Source organism: Leucoraja erinacea, unplaced genomic scaffold (assembly GCF_028641065.1).
Source record: "Leucoraja erinacea ecotype New England unplaced genomic scaffold, Leri_hhj_1 Leri_192S, whole genome shotgun sequence".
Lineage (NCBI taxonomy): Eukaryota > Metazoa > Chordata > Chondrichthyes > Rajiformes > Rajidae > Leucoraja > Leucoraja erinaceus.
The window spans coordinates 157,455-180,364 of record NW_026576093.1 but is presented as its reverse complement, the minus strand read 5'-3'; the positions used below and the strand labels follow the sequence as shown (position 1 = coordinate 180,364).

At 46.9% G+C, this 22,910-nt stretch overlaps 1 protein-coding gene and 1 non-coding gene across 3 annotated transcripts in view; one reads left to right on the top strand and one right to left on the bottom strand.

The window, feature by feature from the left end:
- Positions 1 to 323: 323 nt before the first annotated feature.
- The window catches only part of LOC129716236 (anoctamin-3-like), a 139,348-nt gene continuing 116,761 nt past the window's right edge, over positions 324 to 22,910 (bottom strand). Inside the window, exons 15-23 of one of the 2 annotated variants that reach the window (XM_055666114.1) lie at positions 19,643 to 19,725; positions 18,041 to 18,181; positions 16,310 to 16,474; positions 15,768 to 15,804; positions 13,269 to 13,380; positions 8,994 to 9,050; positions 5,324 to 5,422; positions 4,576 to 4,721; positions 324 to 677 (exon numbers count right to left, since the gene is read on the bottom strand). In XM_055666114.1, the coding sequence (XP_055522089.1) occupies positions 514 to 677; positions 4,576 to 4,721; positions 5,324 to 5,422; positions 8,994 to 9,050; positions 13,269 to 13,380; positions 15,768 to 15,804; positions 16,310 to 16,474; positions 18,041 to 18,181; positions 19,643 to 19,725 (1,004 nt within the window). In that variant the 3' untranslated portion in view covers positions 324 to 513. Of the gene's footprint in view, positions 678 to 3,918; positions 4,722 to 5,323; positions 5,423 to 8,992; positions 9,051 to 13,268; positions 13,381 to 15,767; positions 15,805 to 16,309; positions 16,475 to 18,040; positions 18,182 to 19,642; positions 19,726 to 22,910 lie in introns of those variants that run through there. The other variant, XM_055666113.1, reaches the window with a different exon arrangement.
- Positions 14,126 to 14,220, top strand: LOC129716238 (small nucleolar RNA SNORD90). Its single transcript, XR_008726616.1, has one exon. It is a non-coding gene; the product is annotated as a small nucleolar RNA SNORD90 (small nucleolar RNA).

Genomic DNA, 22,910 nt, shown 5'->3' with positions numbered 1-22,910 from the left:
TGTACTTATTGTCAAAATGCAGGTTAGGTCCAGCAGTATAACCATATAACAATTACAGCACGGAAACAGGCCATCTCGGCCCTACAAGTCCGTGCCGAACAACTTTTTTCCCTTAGTCCCACCTGCCTGCACTCATACCATAACCCTCCATTCCCTTCTCATCCATATACCTATCCAATTTATTTTTAAATGATACCAACGAACCTGCCTCCACCACTTCCACTAGAAGCTCATTCCACACCGCTACCACTCTCTGAGTAAAGAAGTTCCCCCCTCATGTTACCCCAAAACTTCTGTCCCTCAACCTATTCTGAAGTCATGTCCTCTTGTTTGAATCTTCCCTATTCTCAAAGGGAAAAGCTTGTCCACATCAACTCTGTCTATCCCTCTCATCATTTTAAAGACCTCTATCAAGTCCCCCCTTAACCTTCTGCGCTCCAGAGAATAAAGACCTAACTTATTCAACCTTTCTCTGTAACTTAGTTGTTGAAACCCAGGCAACATTCTAGTAAATTATCCAGTACCTATATCCTTGGCCCTCGCAGGTAGAGGCCGCCTCCACTGTGTGACAAACTTGTAGGCGTCCAGCCGTATCTCGATGATGTTGTTGAGAAGAGCGAGCAGGGGGGCGAGGGGGAAAGCAGCAACAAATATGGTGGTGAAGCCAAACTGTAGAACTAAAGAGAAACGAGAGCGGTCTGAGTTATAGCTGCCTGAGCTAGTGACAACACATGCCACCATTCATCATTATTATATACTGTATAATCATATCAACAATATCATATACTATGTAAATATTATGTACATTATATACCATACACATATCTTAGACACCTTATATTATATATAAATATTTACACATTATTAGATTCCATATATTGATTAGTAGGACTATTATAAACCATGCGAATATCATATACATATTATTATATTCAATATAAATATTATATACACGTTATTATATTATATATAAATATCAGAACACATTATATTCTACATACATATATACACATTATTTTATCCCATAACTTGTTATTGTATACTACATAAATACTATATTATATACATAATATATATTATTTATTTAATAGTATGTAATACCATATGATGTATAATATAAGGGACAGAAGTTTAGGGGTAACATGAGGGGGAACTTCTTTACTCAGAGAGTGGTAGCGGTGTGGAATGAGCTTCCAGTGGAAGTGGTGGAGGCAGGTTCGATGGTATCATTTAAAAATAAATTGGATAGGCATATGGATGGGAAGGGAATGGAGGCTTATGGTATGAGTGCAGGCAGGTGGGACTAAGGGAAAATAATTGTTCGGCACGGACTTGTAGGGCTGAGATGGCCTGTTTCCGTGCTGTAATTGTTATACGGTTATATGGTTATATAATTATATGTATATAATATATTATATTTGTTATTTATACAGTATATATATTACTGTATATGTAAATAGTTATATTAGTATTTATAATAATATATAATAACAATATTTAAAATACAATGAGATGTATAATACTATTTATAGAATATTGATATATATATATAGATATTTGTATACCATTTATATAGGAACGCATGTTAAACAAGGAATTTTGTTCATGAATCACATTTTCTCAAACTTCCCAGGATGGAAATGTCAAATACTAGAGGGCGTAGTTTAACGTGAGAAGGGAAAAAAACTCAATGGAGATGTGCAGGGCAGTTATTTTGACACAGAGGATGGTGGGTGCCTGGAACGAGCTACTGGGGGTGGTGGTGGAGGCAGATACCATAGCGGTGTTTCGAGACTTTTGCACAGGCGCATGGATATGTAAGGAATGGAGGGAATCGAGGATTATTCTGATTATAAGGAGGCAAGAAACTGGAAGCAGGAAAAGACCAGTTCCCCCGCCCGCTGCATCAGTCTGAAGAAGGGTCCCGACCCGAAACATCACCTTTCCACGTTCTGCAGAGATGCTGCCTGACCCGCTGAGTCACTCCAGCACTCTGTGAAACGTCACCTATCCATGTTCTCCACAGATGCTGCCTGACCCGCTGACTACTCCAGCACTCTGTGAAACATCACCTATCCATGTTCTCCACAGATGCTGCCTGACCCGCTGAGTTACTCCAGCACTCTGTGAAACATCACCTATCCATGTTCTCCACAGATGCTGCCTGACCCGCTGAGTTACTCAGGCACCTTGAGCATGTCTTTGGTGTAAACCAGCATCTGCAGTTCATTCTTTTGCAATATTGGGCGAGAAAAAGTCGGGAATCACTAGGATTATGCACTGCCTCCCACTGGCTTGAATGAGGGACTACAATGTCAAAACTTGAAGATCGAGTCGCAGGTAGATAAGGTGGTCAAAAAGTATTTTGGCACTTTGGCCTTTATCAGTCAGAGTATTGAGTATAGAAGTTGGGAGGTCATGTTGCAGTTTTATAAGACCTTGGTGAGACTGCATTTGGAATATTGTGTTTGGTTCTGGGCACAATGTTATGGGAAAGATGTTGTCAAGCTGGAAAGGGTTCAGAGAAGATTTATGAGGATATTGCCAGGACTAGAGGGTGTGAGCTATAGGGAGAGGTTGATTAGGCTGGATCTCTATTCCATGGAGTGTAGGAGGATGAGGGGTGATCTTACAGAGGTGGAATAGATCGGGTTGATGCACAGAGTCTCTTGCCCAAAGTAGGTGAATCGAGGACCAGAGGACATTGGTTCAAGGTGAAGGGAAAAGATTTAATTGGCAAATCTGAGGGGCAACTTCTTCACACAAAGGGTGGTGGGTGTATGGAACGAGCTGCCAGAGGAGGTAGTTGAGGCAGGGACTAAGGAACAGTTAGACTGGTACAAGGATAGGACAGACTTGGAGGGGTATGGGCCAAAAGCAGGCAGGTGGGACTGGTGTATCTGGGACAAGTTGGCCTGGGTGGGCAAGTTGGGCTGAGGGCCTGTTTCCACACTGTATCACTCTAGGACTCCATGACTCTATGGTACTTACCCATTTCCAGATACTCGTCTACCAGTCCATGGTTTTCAAGGGCTGCAGGTTCCAATCTTGCTCCCACTGAGGGAAAGCAATACAATTGCTCGCCTCATGATGTGGACTGACACTAAGCTGGGGGGCACAGGAAGCAAAGCGTAGGACCAACGGGTTCTGTAACAATGGCAGGCATTGACCCAGGGATTATTGAAGGCTCTGTGCTGGGACCCACTCTGTAATATATGTTAATATTTGGCAGCAATTGCCTTTCATTCCATTTCTCCCTCGTTTGCACACACACACACAGCAGCATGGGGGGCAGGTTAGCACACGCAGGAACACACAGGAGCACACACACACACACACACACACACACACACACACACACACACACACACACACACACACACACACACGCACACACACATTCACACAGTGGCACACACACAGGAAAGCGCACACTACACACACAATGCACAGGACACGACTATACACACACACACACTACTGCAGCGACACTAGGGTCTGGTTTGCACACACACTGTCCATGCACACACACACATGCAGCACACAGCAAGCAGTGAAGAAGGAGCACACACACAGGCTTTCATTGCAAAAGCACACACACAGCAGGGAGGTTCTACTGCAGTTGCATAGGGTCTTGATGAGACCACAAGCTGGAGTATTGCGTACAGTTTTGGTCTCCAAATCTGAGCAAGACACACGCAATTGACACAGCGCAGACACAGGTTCACACACACTGACACACTGGGATGCACACACACACACACACATGCAGAGCACAAGACTGGATAGACACACACACATACACACACCAACACACACACACACATACACACAAACACACACACACACAAACACACACACACACACACTTGGACACACACACACACACACCGCTCTCGACACAACACACACACAAGGTGCACAGCTTAAGGATAAGGGGGAAATCGTTTAAAACCGAGATGAGAAGAACTTTTTTCACACAGAGAGTGGTGAATCTCTATAACTCTCTGCCACAGAGGGTAGTCGAGGCCAGTACATTGGCTATATAAGAGGGAGTTAGATGTGGCCCTTGTGGCTAAGGGGATCAGAGGGTATGGAGAGAAGGCAGGTATGGGATACTGAGTTGGATGATCAGCCATGATCATATTGGATGGCGGTGCAGGCTCGAAGGGCCGAATGGCCTACTCCTGCACCTAAGTTCTATGTTTCTATTTTCTATCAGGTAGATGCACGGAGTCTCTTGCCCAGAGTAGGGTAATCGAGGACCAGAGGACATTGGTGCAAGTTGAAGGGAAAAAGATTTAATTGGAATCTGAGGGGTAACTTCTTCACACAAAGGGTGGTGGGTGTATGGAACGAGCTGCCAGAGGAGGTAGTTGAGGCAGGGACTATCCCAACATTTAAGGAACAGTTAGACTGGTACATGGATAGGACACAGACTTGGAGGCATATGGGCCAAACGCAGGGAGGTGGGACTGGTGTATCTGGGACAAGTTGGACTGGGTGGGCAAGTTGGGCTGAGGGCCAGTTCAAACACTGTATCACTCTAGGACTCCATGACTCTATGGTACTTACCCATTTCCAGATACTCGTCTACCAGTCCATGGTTGTTCATGGGCTGCAGGTTCCAATCTTGCTCCCACTGAGGTAGGTAATACTTGCTCGCCTCATCGTGACTGGCTCGCTTCACCTTTCTCCGTGACCACCAGTTCTGTAACAATCTGCATTGGCCCAGGGATTATTGAAGTGACTGAGCTCAGACCCACTCTGTACAATATGTTCATATTTGACAGCAATTGCCTTTCATTCCATTTCTCCCTCGTTCCCACGCATACACACGCACGCACACAGACAAGCACAGGCACACACACACACACAGGCACACGCACACACACACGCATACGCACACACACATACGCACACGCACACGCACACATACACACGCACAGGCACACGCACACACACACACACGCATACACACGCACACACACACATACACGCACACACACACACCATCTCTTAATGAGAGCAGAGCAATTCAATGGTGGACACAAATGCTGGAGAAACTTTCACCCAGAGAGTTGTGAATTTGTGGAATTCCCTGCCACAGAGGGCAGTGGAGACCAAGTCACTGGATGGATTTAAGAGAGAGTTAGATTGAGCTCTAGGGGCTAGTGGAGTCAAGGGATATGGGGAGAAGGCAGGCACGGGTTATTGACTGAGGATGATCAGCCATGATCACAGTGAATGGCGGTGCTGGCTCGAAGGGCCGAATGGCCTCCTCCTGCACTTATTTTTGATGTTTCTAAAAGAGAAATCTCACGGGTATCCGAGCTCCATGAAGTTGTTCCACATTTGCTTCAGCACCATGATGATGCCCATCTGCATACACAGGTCGATCAGGCAGCCGCTGGGATGACACAGCAGCAAGAACAAGGCAACGGTTCAGCGTTTTGCACGTCAAAGGACGGGTGGTGGCGCAGCGGCAGAGTCGCTGCTTTACTGCGCTTGCAGCGCCAGGGACCCGGGTTCGATCCCCACCGCGGGACCTACCTCTGTACGGAGTCTGTACTGTTCCATACAGTTTAGTTTATTGCCACAGGTGCAGTGAAAAGCCTTTTGTTGCGTATTAACCAGCGGAAAGACAACACATGATTACAATCCAGCCACTCACTGTGTACAGATACATGGTCTCCTAATCTGAGGAAAGACATTCTTGCCATAGAGGGAGTACAGAGAAGGTTCACCAGACTGATTCCTGGGATGGCAGGACTTTCATATGAAGAAAGACTGGATAGACTCGGCTTGTACTCGCTAGAATTTAGAAGATTGAGTGGGGGTCTTATAGAAACTTACAAAATTCTTAAGGGGCTGGACAGGCTAGATGCAGGAAGATCGTTCCAGATGTTGGGGAAGTCCAGAACTAGGGGTCACAGTTTAAGGATAAGAGGGAAGTCTTTTAGGACCGAGATGAGAAAATCAGTTTTTACACAGAGAGTGGTGAATCTCTGGAATTCTCTGCCACAAAAGGTAGTTGAGGCCAGTTCATTGGCGATATTTAAGAGGGAGTTAGATGTGGCCCTTGTGGCTAAAGGGATCAGGGGGTATGGAGAGAAGGCAGGGATGGGATACTGAGTTGGATGATCAGCCATGATCATATTGAATGGCGGTGCAGGCTCGAAGGGCCGAATGGCCTACTGCTGCACCTATTTTCTATGTTTCTATGATAAGGGATCATAGTTAAAATAAGAATATTGAAGAGTGTGGAGCGATTGTAATATGTGATTGTAGTTCTGTTTCTGGGGTCAGCGCGCAAATAGCCGGCTGCGTGGGTTTCCTCCAGGAGCTCTGGTTTCCTCCCACACTCAAAACACGTGCAGGGGTGTAGACTAATTGGTTTCTGTAAGTTGTACTCGGTGTGTAGGATAGAACTGATCCCTGGTCGGCGTGGACTCAGGCCGAAGGGCCTGTTTCAATGCTGTATCTCTAAACGAAAGTAAAAGACACCGCATGGAAACAGGCCATTCGGCCCACCGAGTCCATGCTGACCAGCGATCCCCGCACACTTGCACTGTTCTGCACACTCTAGGGACAATTTTACAGATGACTATTAGCCTACGAAACCGCACGTCTTTGGAGTGTGGGAGGAAACCGGAGCACCCGGTGAAAACCCACGCAGGAGAACATACAAACTCCGTACAGACAGCACCCGTAGTCGGGATGGAACCGGGGTCTCTGGTGCTGTGAGGCAGCAACTCTACCGCTGCGCCACCGTGCCGCTATTAGATTGAGCAGAACACACAGGAAGACAACTGTACATTCAAACCCGCTGCAGATATAGATAGACACAAGTAACTGCAGATACCAGTTAAAAAAGGTACAGAGTGCTGGAGTAACTCAGTAGGTCAGGTTGCATCTCTGGAGAACATGGATAGGCCATTAATAGAACATGAGTAGGCGGAAGAAGGGTCCCGACCCGAAACGTCACCTATCCATGTTCTCCACAGATGCTGCCTGACCTGCTGAGTTACTCCAGCACTCTGTGAAACGTCACCTATCCATGTTCTCCACAGATGCTGCCTGACCTGCTGAGTTACTCCAGCACTCTGTGAAACGTCACCTATCCATGTTCTCCACAGATGCTGCCTGACCCGCTGAGTTACTCCAGCACTACTCCAGAACTCTCAGATGCTGCCCAGAAACGTCACCTATCCATGTTCTCCACAGATGCTGCCTGACTGACCCCTGAGTTACTCTCCAGCACTCTGTGAAACGTCACCTATCCATGTTCTCCACAGATGCTGCCTGACCCGCTGAGTTACTCCAGCACTCTGTGAAACGTCACCTATCCATGTTCTCCACAGATGCTGCCTGACCCGCTGAGTTACTCCAGCACTCTGTGTCTTTTTCTGCAGATGTAGGTAAGTACTGTCCACCAAAACACCCCCCCAACAACTTACCTTAATTGATTGATAGAGACAGCATGGAAAGAGGCCCTTCGGCCCACCAAGTCCACGCTGGCCATCGATCACGTGTTCAAATTTTTCTATGTTATCCCACCTTCTGATCCATTCCCAACTCACCAGGGGCAACTTACAGAGTGTCGATTAACCTTCAAACCTGCACGTCTTTGGCATGTGGTGAGTAGTGTGTAGGGATTGGATGAGAAAATACTAGTTTGACTGTCGCCCTGTTGAGTTTCACCTACCCCACAGCCACCAATGGACCTTTGTGGGCTCAAACTTTCTTGATCATTGGTGCATTTTACATAGGTTTCATTTATTTGTTCTATTTACCATCAATATCTCTTGTTTCCCTCCTCCCTGACACTCAGTCTGAAGAAGGGTCTCGACCCGAAACGTCACCCATTCCTTTTTCCTGAGATGCTGCCTGTCCCGCTGAGTTACACCAGCATTTTGTGTCTATCTTCGGTCTAAACCAGCATCTGCAGTTCGTTCCTACACACGGAACTAGTGTAAACAGGTGATCGATGGACAGCATGGGCTCGGTGGGCCGAATGGTCTAGTTCTAATGCTGTGCCTTAGCAATCAATCAAAAATGTCAACTAAAATAAAAGAATAGTGAAAGGCTTGGGTGGATTGGATACGGAGAGGATGTTGCCACCTGTGGGAAAGTCTAGAACTAGAGGTCAAAGCCTCAGAATTCAAGGCCTCTGAGGGCGGGTTCTCTGGATACTTTCAAGAGAGAGCTAGATAGGGCTCTTAAAGATAGTGGAGTCAGGAGATATGGGGAGAAGGCAGGAACGGGGTATTGATTGGGGATGATCAGCCATGATCACATTGAATGGCGGTGCTGGCTGGAAGGGCCGAATGGCCTACTCCTGCACCTATAGTCTATTGACGTTCTTTTCGGAAGGAGATGAGGTGGAATTTCTTTTGAGGGTGGTGAATCTGTGGAATTGTCTGCCATAGAAAGCTGTGGAGGCCAAGTCAAAGCAAGGATTTCATTGTCCTATCTCAGACACATGACAATAAATTCTCTTGAATCTTGAAGTCAGTGGCTATATTTTAGGCAAAGATGGATAGATTTTTGATTAGTACGGGTGACAGGGGTTACGGGGAGAAGGCAGGAGAATGGGGTTAGGAGGGGTGAGATAGATCAGCCATGATTGAATGGCGGAGTAGACTTGATGGGCCATTGGGCCTAATGCCCCTGTCCCACTTAGGAAACCTGAACGGAAACCTCTGGAGACTTTGTGCCCCACCCAAGGTTTCCGTGTGGTTCCCGGAGGTTCCTGGAGGTTTTTGTCAGTCTCCACTACCTGCAACCTCTGGCAACCACCTGCAACCCCCGGAAACCTTGGGTGGGGCGCAAAGTCTCCAGAGGTTTCCGTTCAGGTTTCCTAAGTGGCATAACAGGGGCATAATTCTACTCCCATCACTTATGATCGTTTGATCCTGTGAAAATAAACTTGCATGTGTTATTATAACAACAGTGAGCCAAGTAGCGATAGAAATGATCGTTGCTTTACCTCTTCCAGTCTCCATCGGTGAAACAGCTTGGCATAGGCTCCAGGCCGCCCTGCAAACCTGCCCAACACAACAGGAGATATTAGTTAGTTAGTTAGTTAGTTAGTTAGATAGTTAGTTAGTTAGTTAGTTAGATAGTTAGTTAGGCAATTGTCACGTGTACTGCAATACAGTGAAAAGCGTGCTAACCAGCCAGCGTAATGATAATCGAGCCGGGTTCGATCCCGACTACGGGTGCTGTCACGTACAGTATTCTATTTGACTGGACAGCACGCAAACAAAAGCTATTGACTGTACCTCGGTGCAGATTACATGAATGAGCTAAACGAAATCAGCGGTAGAGCTGCTGCCTCACAGCGCCAGAGACCCGGGTTCGATCCCGGCTACAGCTGCTGTCTGTACGGAGTTTGTACGTTCTCCCCGTGACCTGCGTGGGTTTTTGCCGAGATTTTCGGTTTCCTCCCAACTGCAAAGACGTGCAAGTTTGTAAGTTAATCGGCTTGGCGTACATGTAAATTGTCACTGGTGTGTGTAGGATAGTGTTAGTGGGCGGGGATCGCTGGTCGGCATGGACTCGGTGGGCCGAAGGACCTGTGTACACGCTGTATCTCTAAACTAAACTAAAAACTATGGCAATAAAACACTATTAACTCTTGACGTAACTATTCTAAGTATGATTCATACTTTTAAACCCAAACTGAGACTAAACGCCTTTACTTTAGGATGTGCGATAGAACTTTATCCCAGGAGGGAAATAAAAACACAATGTATCTGAAAAATAAAACATGAGGGAGTGCAGCGTAGGTTCACCAGGTTAATTCCTGGGATGGTGGGACTGACTTATGATGAAAGAATGGGTCGACTGGGCTTGTATTCACTGGAATTTAGAAGGATGAGAGGGTATCTTATAGAAACATATAAAATTCTTAAAGGATTGGACAGGCTATATGCAGGGAAAATGTTCCCCATGTTGGGGGAGTCCAGAACCAGGGGTCACACAGTTTAAAAATAAGGGGTCGGCCATTTAGGACTCAGATAAGAAAAACCTTTTCACCCAGAGAGTTGTGAATCTGTGGAATTCTCTGCCACAGAAGGTAGTGGAGGCCAATTCACTGATTGTTTTCTAGAGAGTTAGACAATAGGCAATAGGTGCAGGAGTAGGCCATTCGGCCCTTCGAGCCAATGTGATCATAGAAACATAGTAAACATTTTAATTAGGTGCAGGAGTGGACAGGCTATATGCAGGAAATGGCTGATCCCCATGTTGGGGGAGTTCCAGAACCCTGGGTCCACAAGGGTTTAAAAAATAAAGGGTCGGCCATTTAGGAGTTCCAGAGATTCAGATAAGAAAAAAAACCTCATTTCACCCAGAGAGTGGACTTGAATCTGGGAACAATCTTCCTGCATCTCTGCCACAGAGGCAGTGATCCCCTCTCCAATATCAGTCTTTCTTCATAAGAGTTTGACATCCCAGGAATCAGTCTTGTGAACAGTCTCTGCACTCCCTCTATGGCAATAATGTCCTTCCTCAGATTAGACACCAAAACTGTACGCAATAGTCCAGGCCATTTGGCCTTCAAGACCAGCACCGTCATTCAGTAGTGATCATGGCTATATCATCCCCAATCAGTACATACCCCGTTCTTTACTGCCTTCTCATGCCTACCCATGATCCCCCTGACTCCGCTATCTTTAAGAGCCCTATCTAGCTTCGCCCTTTTGAAAGTATCCAGATCTGAACGCCCACCCACCCAGCCTATCCTCACCCCACCGCATCCTCCTCACAGCTGAGCTTAGGCAGTTAGATTTAGCTCATTAAGGGATAACTGATCATCCCCAATCAGTACCCCGTTCCTGCCTCTGCTATCTTTAAGAGCCCTATCTAGCTCTCTCTTGAAAGTATCCAGAGAACTGGCCTCCACCACCCTCTGAGGCAGTTAGATTTAGCTCTTAGGGCTAACGGAATCAAGGGATATGGGGAAAAAATAGGAACAGGGTACTGATTTTAGATGATCAGCCAGGTGCTGGCTCGAAGGGCTGAATGGCCTACTCCTGCACCTATTTTTCCATGTTTCTATGTTTCGAAAGTGACGAGTGGAAAGGATTGGGGATGAGCAAAGATTGGGAGGGTCAGGGAACAATTGAGCAGCTACGAGTCGGTGGAATAACAGAGACATCGGCCGAGCTTTTCCTGCCTACAGTCCATGTGCCAGCTGAGTGGTATTCCCCACTGCAGCGCTAAATTATTTAACATCCACTCGTTCAACCACTTTACCACTCTCACGTGACTCGACTTCCTTCACCCACAATAGGGCCCAGAAATATGAATGATTGCAGCAACTTACAAACCACTTCTGAAAAGGCACACCTCCAGATTCAGGGGCAGTTTCTTGCCAGCTGTTATCAAAGGGTATCCAAGGTTGCCAGCAAAGGCCAGCAGCATAATCGAGGACCAATTGCACCCCGGTCACTCCCTCTTCTCCCCTCTCCCATCAGGGCATGTGGGACAGAAGTGTGAAAACACACACCTCCAGATTCAGGGACATTTTCAGTTTCAGTTGAGTTTATTGTCACGTGTACCGAGGTACAGTGAAAAGCTTTTGTTGCGTGCTAACCAGTCAACGGAAAGACAATACATGATTACAATCGCGCCGTCCACACTGTACACATACATAAGGGAATGACGTTCAGTGCAAGGTAAAGCCAGTAAAGTCTGATCAAGGATAGTCTGAGAGTCACCAATGAGGTAGATAGTAGTTCAGCACTGCTCTCTGGTTGTGGTAGGATGGTTCAGTTGCCTGATAACAGCTGGGAAGAAACTGTCCCTGAATCTGGAGGCGTGCGTTTACACATTTCTGTACCTTTTGCCCGATGGAGGAGGGGAGAAGAGGGAGTTTCTTCCCAGCTGTTATCAAATAGTGTCCAAGGCAAACAGCAAAGGCCAGCGGCATCATCAAGGACCAGTCTCACCCTGGCCACTCCCTCTTCTGAGCTACTATCTACCTCACTGGAGACCCTCGCACTATCTTTAATCGGACTTTACTGGACTTTATCTTGCAGTAAACATGATTCCCTTTATCCTGTAGTTGAGGCAGGTACTATCATAACGTTTAAAAAAACATTTCTACAGGTACATGGATAGGACAGGTTTGGAGGGATGTGGGCCAAACGCAGGCAGGTGGGGCTAGTGTAGATGGGGCATGTTGGCTGGTGTGGGCGTTGTGCCGAAGGGCCTGTTTCCACACTGTATGACACAAGAAACAATAAACGCTGGAATGTTATGCACACGCTTTGATCTCACCTCAAGTAAGCTCAGACCTACATAAACTACTAATGTTATTATTGCACTTTCTTTGTTTTTTTTGTGTATACGTATATATGTATGATCTTGATAGACACAAAATGCTGGAGTAACTCAGCGGGACAGGCAGCATCTCTGGAGAGAAGGAATGGGTGACGTTTCGGGTCGAGACCCTTCTTCAGACCAGAAGAAGTCTTCAGAATCTGAAGAAGGGTCTCGACGTGAAACGTCACCCATTCCTTCTCTCCAGAGATGCTGCCTGACCCGCTGAGTTACTCCAGCACTCTGTGAAACGTCACCTATCCATGTTCTCCACAGATGCTGCCTGACCCGCTGAGTTACTCCAGCACTCTGTGAAACGTCACCTATCCATGTTCTCCACAGATGCTGCCTGACCCGCTGAGTTACTCCAGCACTCTGTGAAACGTCACCTATCCATGTTCTCCACAGATGCTGCCTGACCCCGCTGAGTTACTCCAGCACTCTGTGTCCACTTTTGTTCTCATCTCCGGCAGAGAAGTGGCTGGGTTGCTAGTGTAAATGCCACGATGCCTACCTGACAACCCTTCTTCAGACTGACGTCGAGACCCTTCTTCAGGCTGATGTGGAGGTGGGGGAGGGGCGGGTTCCCGCCCCTCCCCCATCTCCACATCAGTCAGTCTGAAGAAGGGTCTCGACCCGAAACGTCACCCATTCCTTCTCTTCAGAGATGCTGCCTGACCCGCTGAGTTACTCCAGCATCGTGTGTCTATCTTCGGTTTAAACCAGCATCTGCAGTTCCTTCCAATATAGATGATATATTTGCATTTGTGAGTATGTGTGTACTGTATATTCACACACTGAATTTGTTTTTCTCCCGTTTATAATACTGTTCCCAGTGTACTATGTTTACACATTGTGTTGTGCTGCTGCAAGTAAGAATGTCATTGTTCTGTCTGGGACACATGACAATAAAACACTCCCGACTCTTGACTCACCTGCCGAGAATGAAAGCAACATAGAAGATGGAGCTGTTGAGATTGACAAACTCAAAGAGGAACATCTTCAAGGCAAAGCTGTTCTCCCATTCTGACTCCGTGCGTGGGTGCTCTGTTAGTCACAAGGTCATAAGGTCATAAGTGATAGGAGTAGAATTAGGCTATTCGGCCCATCAAGTCTACTCCGCCATTCAATCATGCCTGATCTATCTCTCCCTCCTAACTCCGTTCTCCTGCCTTCTCTCCATAACCCCTGACATCCGTACTAATCAAGAATCGATCTATCTCTGCCTTAAATATATCCATTGCCTTGGCCTCCACAGCCGCCTGTGGCAATGAGTTCCACAGATTCACCACCCTCTGACTAAAGACATTTCTCCTAGTCATAGAGTGATACAGTGTGGAAACAGGCCCTCAGCCCAACTCGCCCACACCGGCCAACAATGTCCCAGCTACACTAGTCCCACTTGCCTGCACCTGGTCCATATCCCTCCAAACTTGTCCTGTCCATGTACCTGTCCAACTGTTTCTTAAACGTTGGGATAGTCCCAGCCTCAACTACCTCCTCTGGCAGCTCGTTCCATACACCCACCACCCTCTGTGTGAAAAAGATTCAGATTCCTATTAAATCTTTTCCCCTTCACCTTGAACCTATGTCCTCTGGTCTTCGATTCCCCTACTCTGGGCAAGAGACTCTACCCGATCTATTCCTCTCATGATTTTGTACACCTCTATAAGATCACCCCTCATCCTCCTATGGAATAGAGACCCAACCTACTCAACCTCTCCCTATAGCTCACACCCTCTAGTCCTGGCAACATCCTCGTAAATCTTTTCTGAACCCTTTCAAGCTTTTCAAGCAAAGCTTTCAAAAGGCCCTTCAAAAAAACCTTTCTGAGATGATAAGTGAATTCATCTCAGAAAGTTTTTTTGAAGGGCCTTTTGAAATTAGCAATATTCTCATTTCTAACCCAATTTCTAACCCCAAATATTAATTGCTGGACACCATGAATGTAGTTTAGATTAGTGGTTGATCATCTCTGAACCTTTTCAAGCTTGACAACATCTTTCCTATAACATGGTGCCCAGAACTGAACACAACACTCTAGATGCTGTCTCACCAACGTCTTATACAACTGCCACATGACCTTCCAACTTCTATTCTCAATACTCTGACTGATGAAGGCCAAAGTGCCAAAAGGCTTTTTGACCACCTTATCTACCTGCGACTCGACCTTCAAGGTACCATGCATCTGTACTCCTAGATCCCTCTGCTCTACAACACTACCCAGAGGCCTACCATTCACTGTGTAGGTCCTGCCCATGTTCGCCGTCCCAAAATGCAACACCTCACACTTCTCTGTATTAAATTCCATCAACCATTCCTCCGCCCACCTGGCCAATCGATCCAGATCCTGCTGCAATCGTTCACAACCATCTTCACTATCTGCAAAACCACTAACTTTTGTATCATCAGCAAACTTGCTAATTTTGCCCTGTATGTTCTCATCCAAATCATTGATGTAGATGACAAACAGTAACAGGCCCAACACCGAACCCTGTGGCACACCACTAGTTACAGGCCTCCAGCCTGAGAAGCAACCTTCCACCATCACCCTCTGCTTCCTTCCATGAAGCCAATTTGCCATCCATTCTGCTATCTCTCCTTGGATCCCATGCAATCTAACCTTCCAGAGCAGCCTACCATGCGGAACCTTGTCGAATGCCTTACTGAAGTCCATGTACACAACATCTACAGCTCTGCCCTCATCAACCTTTTTGGTCACGTCTTCAAAAAAATCAATCAGAATTTGTGAGACACGACCTCCCACGTACAAAACCATGCTGACTATCCCAAATCAGCCCTTGCCCATCCAAATGCCTGTATATCCCATCCCTCATAATACTCTCCAGTAACTTACCAACTACAGATGTTAAGCTCACCGGCCTATAGTTCCCAGCATTTTCCCTGCAGCCCTTCTTGAAAAGAGGCACAACATTTGCCACCCTCCAATCCTCTGGCACCTCTCCTGTATTTAAGGACGATTTCAACCAGTGCTCCTGTAATTTCCTCTCTGGTTTCCCGCAATGTCTGACTGCTGCTCCCGACTGCTCTCGTGACACTTCTCATCTCCTTCCTAAAAGAACGTCCTTTAATTCTGAGGCTGTGATCTCTAGTCCTTGACTCTCCCACTAGTGGAAACATCCTCTCCACATCCACTCTATCCAGGCCTTTCACTGTTGTGTACGTTTCAATGAGGCCCCCCCTCATACTTCTAAACTCCTTGACAGGACAATATGTCGCTGCGTAACTGCGTAAAAATACTTGACACTATTTTATTTGGGTGGGGGGGGGGAATACACGTACTTTAATTTATACGAGAATCATTTATTTTTAATTAATTATACATTTTTAAAAAATTATTATTTTATGCGATAAAATAAACTTAAAACATGATGCGTCTTTAAGTAAGTTTTTCAATAAGGACATTTACTCACCCCAGTTGGTCAGCATCCTTGCAACTCTTTCATAAACCTCGACAGCAGAAATAAAAGATAGAAATGTAATGTGTTTAACATAATAAATGTCGCAGCTCTGTGCAGATTTATTTGTGAACATAAATCCGTGCTCTCTTTAATGTTAGTATTTTAGTTTAGTTTTGTTTAGAGATACAGTGTGGAAACCGGGTCGGCGCCGATCAGCGATGCCCGCACGCTAACACTATCCTACACACACTGTGGACCATTTACATTTACACCAAGCCAATTAACCTACAAACCTGCACGTCTTTGGAGTGTGGGAGGAAAGCGAAGATCCCGGAGAAAACCCACGCAGGTCACGGGGAGAACATACAAACTCCGTACAGACAATAGACAATAGGTGCAGGAGTAGAGGCCATTCGGCCCTTCGAGCCAGCACCGCCATTCAATGTGATCATGGCTCCAGCATTTTTGTCTACCTTCAATTTTCCAGCATCTGCAGTTCCTTCTTAAATGCTTACTTTCATTGACGGATGAACGAGGACCCCCCCCAGACTTACCACGTTGAGAGACATGATGATGGCAAAGTTGATGCACACCCCCGAGCCAGCCGTGGCAAACTGCCAGTTCTTCTTCACAAACTCCCAGCGAAAGGAGGCAAAGAGTTCCATGGTCACAAGACGGTACAACACGACACCAAACACCGCAGCCAGGACCAGCAGGATCTGGAGTGGATGAAGGAATGAATGAAGGTATGAGCGAAGGATTACTTTATTGTCACATTGGAATTCTTGCATTTACACCAAGGGATGCAAATAGTAAAAATATGACAAATTAGCCTTAATGTCGAAAAGTCAAGAGTCAATGTAATTGTTGCATGTCATGAAATGAATGTCTACTTCTAGCAGCTTAAAGGGCCTGTCCCACCAGCATGCGACTCCATGCGGCAAGCGCGACCTAACGTGGTTGCTTGAGCCGTACGGCCTCGCGGGGCCGTTCCCACTTCGATTGCCGGAGCCGTATGGAGTTGTGCGGAGCTGGTCCCGACATCGAGCGGGGCTCCGAAAAACTGACCGCGTTCAAAAATTCCGCGCGGCAACGGCCTGCCGGCCCGCAGCCGCCTCGACGCCGTGTCACTCACCAGACCACCTTGCGGCTCCTGCTTCTGGTTTGGTCGCACTTGCCGCATGCCGTATGGCTCAAGCGACAACGTTAGGTCGCGCTTGCCGCATGCAGGTCACATGCCCGTGGGACAGGCCTTTAACATAGAATCACAGACAATAGACAATAGGTGCAGGAGTAGGCCATTCATCCCTTCGAGCCAGCACCGCCATTCACTGAGATCATGGCTGATCATCCACAAGCATTACCCCGTTCCTGCCTTCTCCCCATATCCCCTGACTCTACTATCTTTAAGAGCCCTATCTAGCTCTCTCTTGAAAGCATCCAGAGAATTGTCCTCCACCGCCCTCTGAGGCAGAGAATTCCACAGACTCACAACTCTGTGAGAAAAAATGTTTCCTCGTCTCCTTTCTAAATGGCTTACCCCTTATTTTTAAACTGTGGCCCTGGTTCCCCCAACATCGGGAACATGTTTCCTGCCTCTAGCGTGTCCAAGCCCTTAATAACCTTATATGTTTCAATAAGATCCATGTCCTCTTTGTCAATATTTTATTTCCCCGCCCCTCTCCAGGGCGGTCTGCTAGATCGAACTACAAGAGTCAGGCGTTGACCTGTCTTGCCCGTGATTGTGATTTGCAAGAGCGCCCGTATGCTAAAAAAAATGTCAGAGGTCGTTTGCATGGGGATTAAAGGCGTGGCATCTTTTCCCCACCAGCTGACAATGAGTTGGCTTCAACGAAGATTGAGGGGGGATCTTATAAAAACTTACAAAATTCTTAAGTGGTTGGACAGGCTAGATGCAGGAAGATTATTCCTGATGTTGGGGAAGTCCAGAACAAGGGGTCACAGTTTAAGGATAAGGGGGAAATCTTTTAGGACCGAGATGAGAAAAAAAAAATTCACACAGAGAGTGGTGAGTCTGTGGAATTCTCTGCCACAGAAGGTAGTTGAGGCCACAGTTCATTGACTATATTTAAGAGGGAGTTAGATGTGGCCCTTGTGGCTAAAGGGATCAGGGGGTATGGAGAGAAGGCAGGTACAGGATACTGAGTTGGATGATCAGCCATGATCATATTGAATGGCGGTGCAGGCTCGAAGGGCCGAATGGCCTACTCCTGCACCTATTTTCTATGTTTCTATGAAACAAAGCGTGGAGATCACGGACCCACCATGAAGAATATTCCTGAGACAGACACCAGGAGACGGCTAAGTTTGTCGACGAAGGGCTGGAACGGTTCCGGTTTGCCCGTGATGGGGTTTAGACGCTCCTTCTTGGAATACTTGGCTTCGAACTGGGGACGAAGTTCTTCCTGTCAAAGAAAGAAGAACCATTTAAGCTGCATCTTTAGTTTTTAAGTTTAAGTTTCAGAGATACAGCGCGGAATCAGACCACCGGGTCCGCGCCGATCTACGATCCCCCCGCACCAACACTATCCAACACGCACTAGGGGCAATTTACATTTAAACTGAAGCCAATTAGCCTACAAAACCTGCACGTCTCAGGCGTGTGGGAGGAAACCGAGGATCTCGGAGAAAACCCACGCAGGTCACGGGGAGAACGTACAGACTCCATACGGAGAGCGCCCGTAGTCGGGATCGAACCGGGGACTCTGGCGCTGTAAGGCTGCAACTCTACCTCTGTGCCACCGTACAGCCCCTCAGCTTGGTTTTGCTTACTATTGTCACCTGCATTGAGGTACAGTGAAAAGCCTTTGCTTGCGTGCTATCCTGTCCAATGAAAGGCTGTAAATGAATACAATCGAGCCATCTACAGTGCCCGCTTAAAGGACAAAGGGAACAACATTCAGCGGGTGCAAATATACACCTCCTTTCATAATCTCGGCCCTACAAGTCCATGCCGAACAAATTAAATGATGTGGACAAGCTTCTCCCTTTGAGAATGGGGAAGATTCAAACAAGAGGACATGCCTTCAGAATTAAGGGACAGAAGTTTAGGGGTAACATGAGGGGGAACTTCTTTACTCAGAGAGTGGTAGCGGTGTGGAATGAGCTTCCAGTGGAAGTGGTGGAGGCAGGTTCGTTGGTATCATTTAAAAATAAATTGGATAGGCATATGGATGAGAAGGGAATGGAGGGTTATGGTATGAGTGCAGGCAGGTGGGACTAAGGGAAAAAAAGGTTGTTCGGCACGGACTTGTAGGGCCGAGATGGCCTGTTTCTGTGCTGTAATTGTTATATGGTTATATGGTTATAATGTGTGGGAAGGATCTGTAGATGCTGGTTTATACCAGCAGAGGGGGTATTTGGGCCAAACGTGGGCAGGTGGGACCAGTGTGGATGGGACGTGTTGGTCGGCATGGACAAGTTGGGCTGAAGGGCCTGTTCCAGCTGCTACCTTCAGACAAGCACCTCTGCTGCGAAAACAGCGAGAATGAGACGGAGTTTCTTCCCACAGGCCATCAGGACTGCAAACTCTGATCTCACCAGGGACAAATTTACTGTTGTATGTATATTTCTTAATGTATGTATATTTCTTATACATACATTGTTGTATGTATATTTCTTAATGTAAATACTGGTTCTGTTCTGTTGTTCTGCAAAAATCCCGCAGGTATCGCCACTTTCATTTCACTGTGCATCTTGTATGTGTTTGTGACAAATAAAGTGGACTTGACTTGTGTCACTCTATGAGTCCATGTCTCTAAAGTCCAATGAAAGAAAGTCCAAAGGTCTCGCATGAGGTAGATGGGAGGTCAGGGCCACACTCTAGCTATCTCACTTAAACGACAGGCGATGAGCATCCTCCTCACCTCCTCTTCTTCCCAGTCAATTAGATCCCAGTTATAAGTCAGGACCACTCTCCGCCTTTTCCAAAACTCCAGAAATACTGTGGCTGTAACAAGACAAAAATAAACTTCATACAATGAAAGATGTCTAGTTGCTGTAATAAATAGGAACTGCAGATGCTGGCTTACACCAAAAACAGACAGAAAAAAGTGCTGGAGTAACTCAGCGGGTCAGGCAGCATCTGTGGAGAAGATGGATAGGTGACGTTTCACAGAGTGCTGGAGTAACTCAGCGGGTCAGGCAGCATCTGTGGAGAACATGGATAGGTGACGTTTCACAGAGTGCTGGAGTAACTCAGCGGGTCAGGCAGCATCTGTGGAGAACATGGATAGGTGACGTTTCACAGAGTGCTGGAGTAACTCAGACTGATGTGGAGATGGGGGAGGGGCAGGAACCTGGCCCCTCCCCCCCACCTCCACATCGGGTCGAGACCCTTCTTCTCGACTGATGTCTGAGATGGGGGTAGGGGGCGGGAACTAGCAACCCCCACTTCCCCACCTCCACATCAGTCTGAAGAAGGGTCTCGACGTCAGTCTGAAGAAGGGTCGTCAGGTAGGCATCGTGGCATTTACACTAGCAACCCAGCCACTTCTCTGCCGGAGATGAGAACAAAAGTGGACACAGAGTGCTGGAGTAACTCAGCGGGTCAGGCAGCATCTGTGGAGAACATGGATAGGTGACGTTTCACAGAGTGCTGGAGTAACTCAGCGGGGCAGGCAGCATCTGTGGAGAACATGGATAGGTGACATTGGATACATTTCTTTGATTGAACTGGAGGAGAGGTAACATACTCAAGTCTGAAGAAAGATCTCGACCTGAAATGTCACCAATCCATGTTCCCCAGAGATGCCGCCTGACCCGCTGAGTTACTCCAGCACTTTGTATCCATCTAAGGTTTAGAGGGATATGGGCCAAACGCATGCAGGTGGGACTGGTGAATCTGGGACATCTAATACATTTATTTCTGGGCGCCTTTCAAGAGTCTCAAGGGCACCTAGGGGCATCTGGGGCACTAGAATTTGCAGTTCCTTGTACCTGCTGGAAATATGTAGCAGGTTGGGCAGCGTCTGTGGAAAGAGGAACAGAGTCAACGTTTCAAGTTGAACCGCCTTCATAGACACACTCCCACACTTCACATTGACTGTAATGTTGAACATTCTGTGGCTTGGAATATCTCGACTATCACAGTGGCGCAGCGGTAGAGTTGCTGCCTTACAGCACTTGCAGCGCCAGAGACCCGGGTTCGATCCTGACTACGGGCGCTGTCTGTACGGAGTTTGTACCTTCTCCCCGTGACCTGCCTGAGTTTTCTACCGAGATCTTCGGTTTCCTCCCACACTTCGTAAAGTGTGGTCACACAGAGAGTTGTGATTCTGCGGACTTCTCTGCCTCAGAGGGCGGTGGAGGCCAGTTCTCTGGATACTTTCAAGAGAGAGCTAGATAGGGCTCTTAAAGATAGTGGAGTCAGGGGATATGGGGAGAAGGCAGGAACGGGGTACTGATTGGGGATGATCAGCCATGGTCACATTGAATGGCGGTGCTGGCTCGAAGGACCGAATGGCCTACTCCTGCATCTATAGTCTATTGTAGATTAATTGGCTTTGTATAAATGCAAAAGTGTGTTCCTAGTGTGTGTAGGATAGTGTTAGTGTGCGGGGATCGCTGGTCGGCACGGACATGGTGGGCCGAAGGGCCTGTTTCTGCGCTGTATCTCTAAACTAAACTAGTGATGGGGTATGAGGGCCATCTGATACATCTTTTATTCCACAGACCTGTCACACCATACCAAGCCAAACAGCAGAACCACAGAGCTCTCTCTGTTTCAGCTACAAAGGTTTCCACCGACAATATCAAATGACTGTTGGCAAAGCGCATCTCAACTAATTCTGAAAATCTTAAGGTGAGCGATATCGACCGATATATTCTTTGAATACCAATTCTGCGTTAGTCTCTCATAGACAGGTCCACATATTACATTTTAGAAAAGGTTTATGAGTGATAGGAGCAGAATTAGGCCATTCGGTCCATCAAGTCCACTCCGCCATTCAATCATAGCTGATCTATCTCTCCCTCCTAACCCCATTCTCCCCGTAACCCCCGACGATGTCCTTGAAATGAGGGGCAAGTGTGGAATGAAATTAAAAGAACAGAATGAAGAAACGAGAGAAAAAGACACAAAGTGCTGGAGTAACTAAAGGGGTCAGGCAGCATATAACCATATAACCATATAACAATTACAGCACGGAAACAGGCCATCTCGACCCTTCTAGTCCGTGCCGAACACATATTCTCCCCTAGTCCCATCTACCTGCGCTCAGACCATAACCCTCCATTCCCTTCCCGTCCATATAACTATCCAATTTATTTTTAAATGATAAAAACGAACCTGCCTCCACCACCTTCACTGGAAGCTCATTCCACACAGCCACCACTCTCTGAGTAAAGAAGTTCCCCTCATGTTACCCCTAAACTTCAGTCCCTTAATTCTCAAGTCATGTCCTCTTGTTTGAATCTTCCCTACTCTCAGTGGGAAAAGCTTTTCCACGTCAACTCTGTCTATCCCTCTCATTATTTTAAAAACCCCTATCAAGTCCCCCCTTAACCTTCTGCGCTCCAAAGAATAAAGCCCTAACTTGTTCAACCTTTCTCTGTAACTTAGTTGCTGAAACCCAGGCAACATTCTAGTAAATCTCCTCTGTACTCTCTCTATTTTGTTGACGTCCTTCCTATAATTAGGCGACCAAAATTGTACACCATACTCCAGAATTGGCCCCACCAATGCCCTGTACAATTTTAACATTACATCCCAGCTTCTATACTCAGCATCTATGGAGAATATGGATAGTTTTTTTTAAAAAAGATATACAGCGTGGAAATGAACCACTCGGCCAGCCGAGTCCGCGCCGACCAGCGACTGCCCCACACACTGGTTTATCCCGCACACTCGGGGCAATTTACCGAAGCCATTTAACCCGCAAACCTGCACGTCTTTGGAGTGTGGGAGGAAACCGGAGCACCTGGAGAAAACCCACGCAGGTCAGAAGGTACAAACTCTGTACAGACAGCACCCGTAGTCAGGATCGAACCCGGGTCTCTGGTGCGGAGGATAGATGACGTTTCAGAAACATTAGAAGTTGTTGTTTTCTTTTGAAGGGTTGGGAAATGGCCAATGCTGCAGCTGATGGTGTCATGACTGCACAGAGTCTGTACAAGCTCACAGTGGTTATCCCA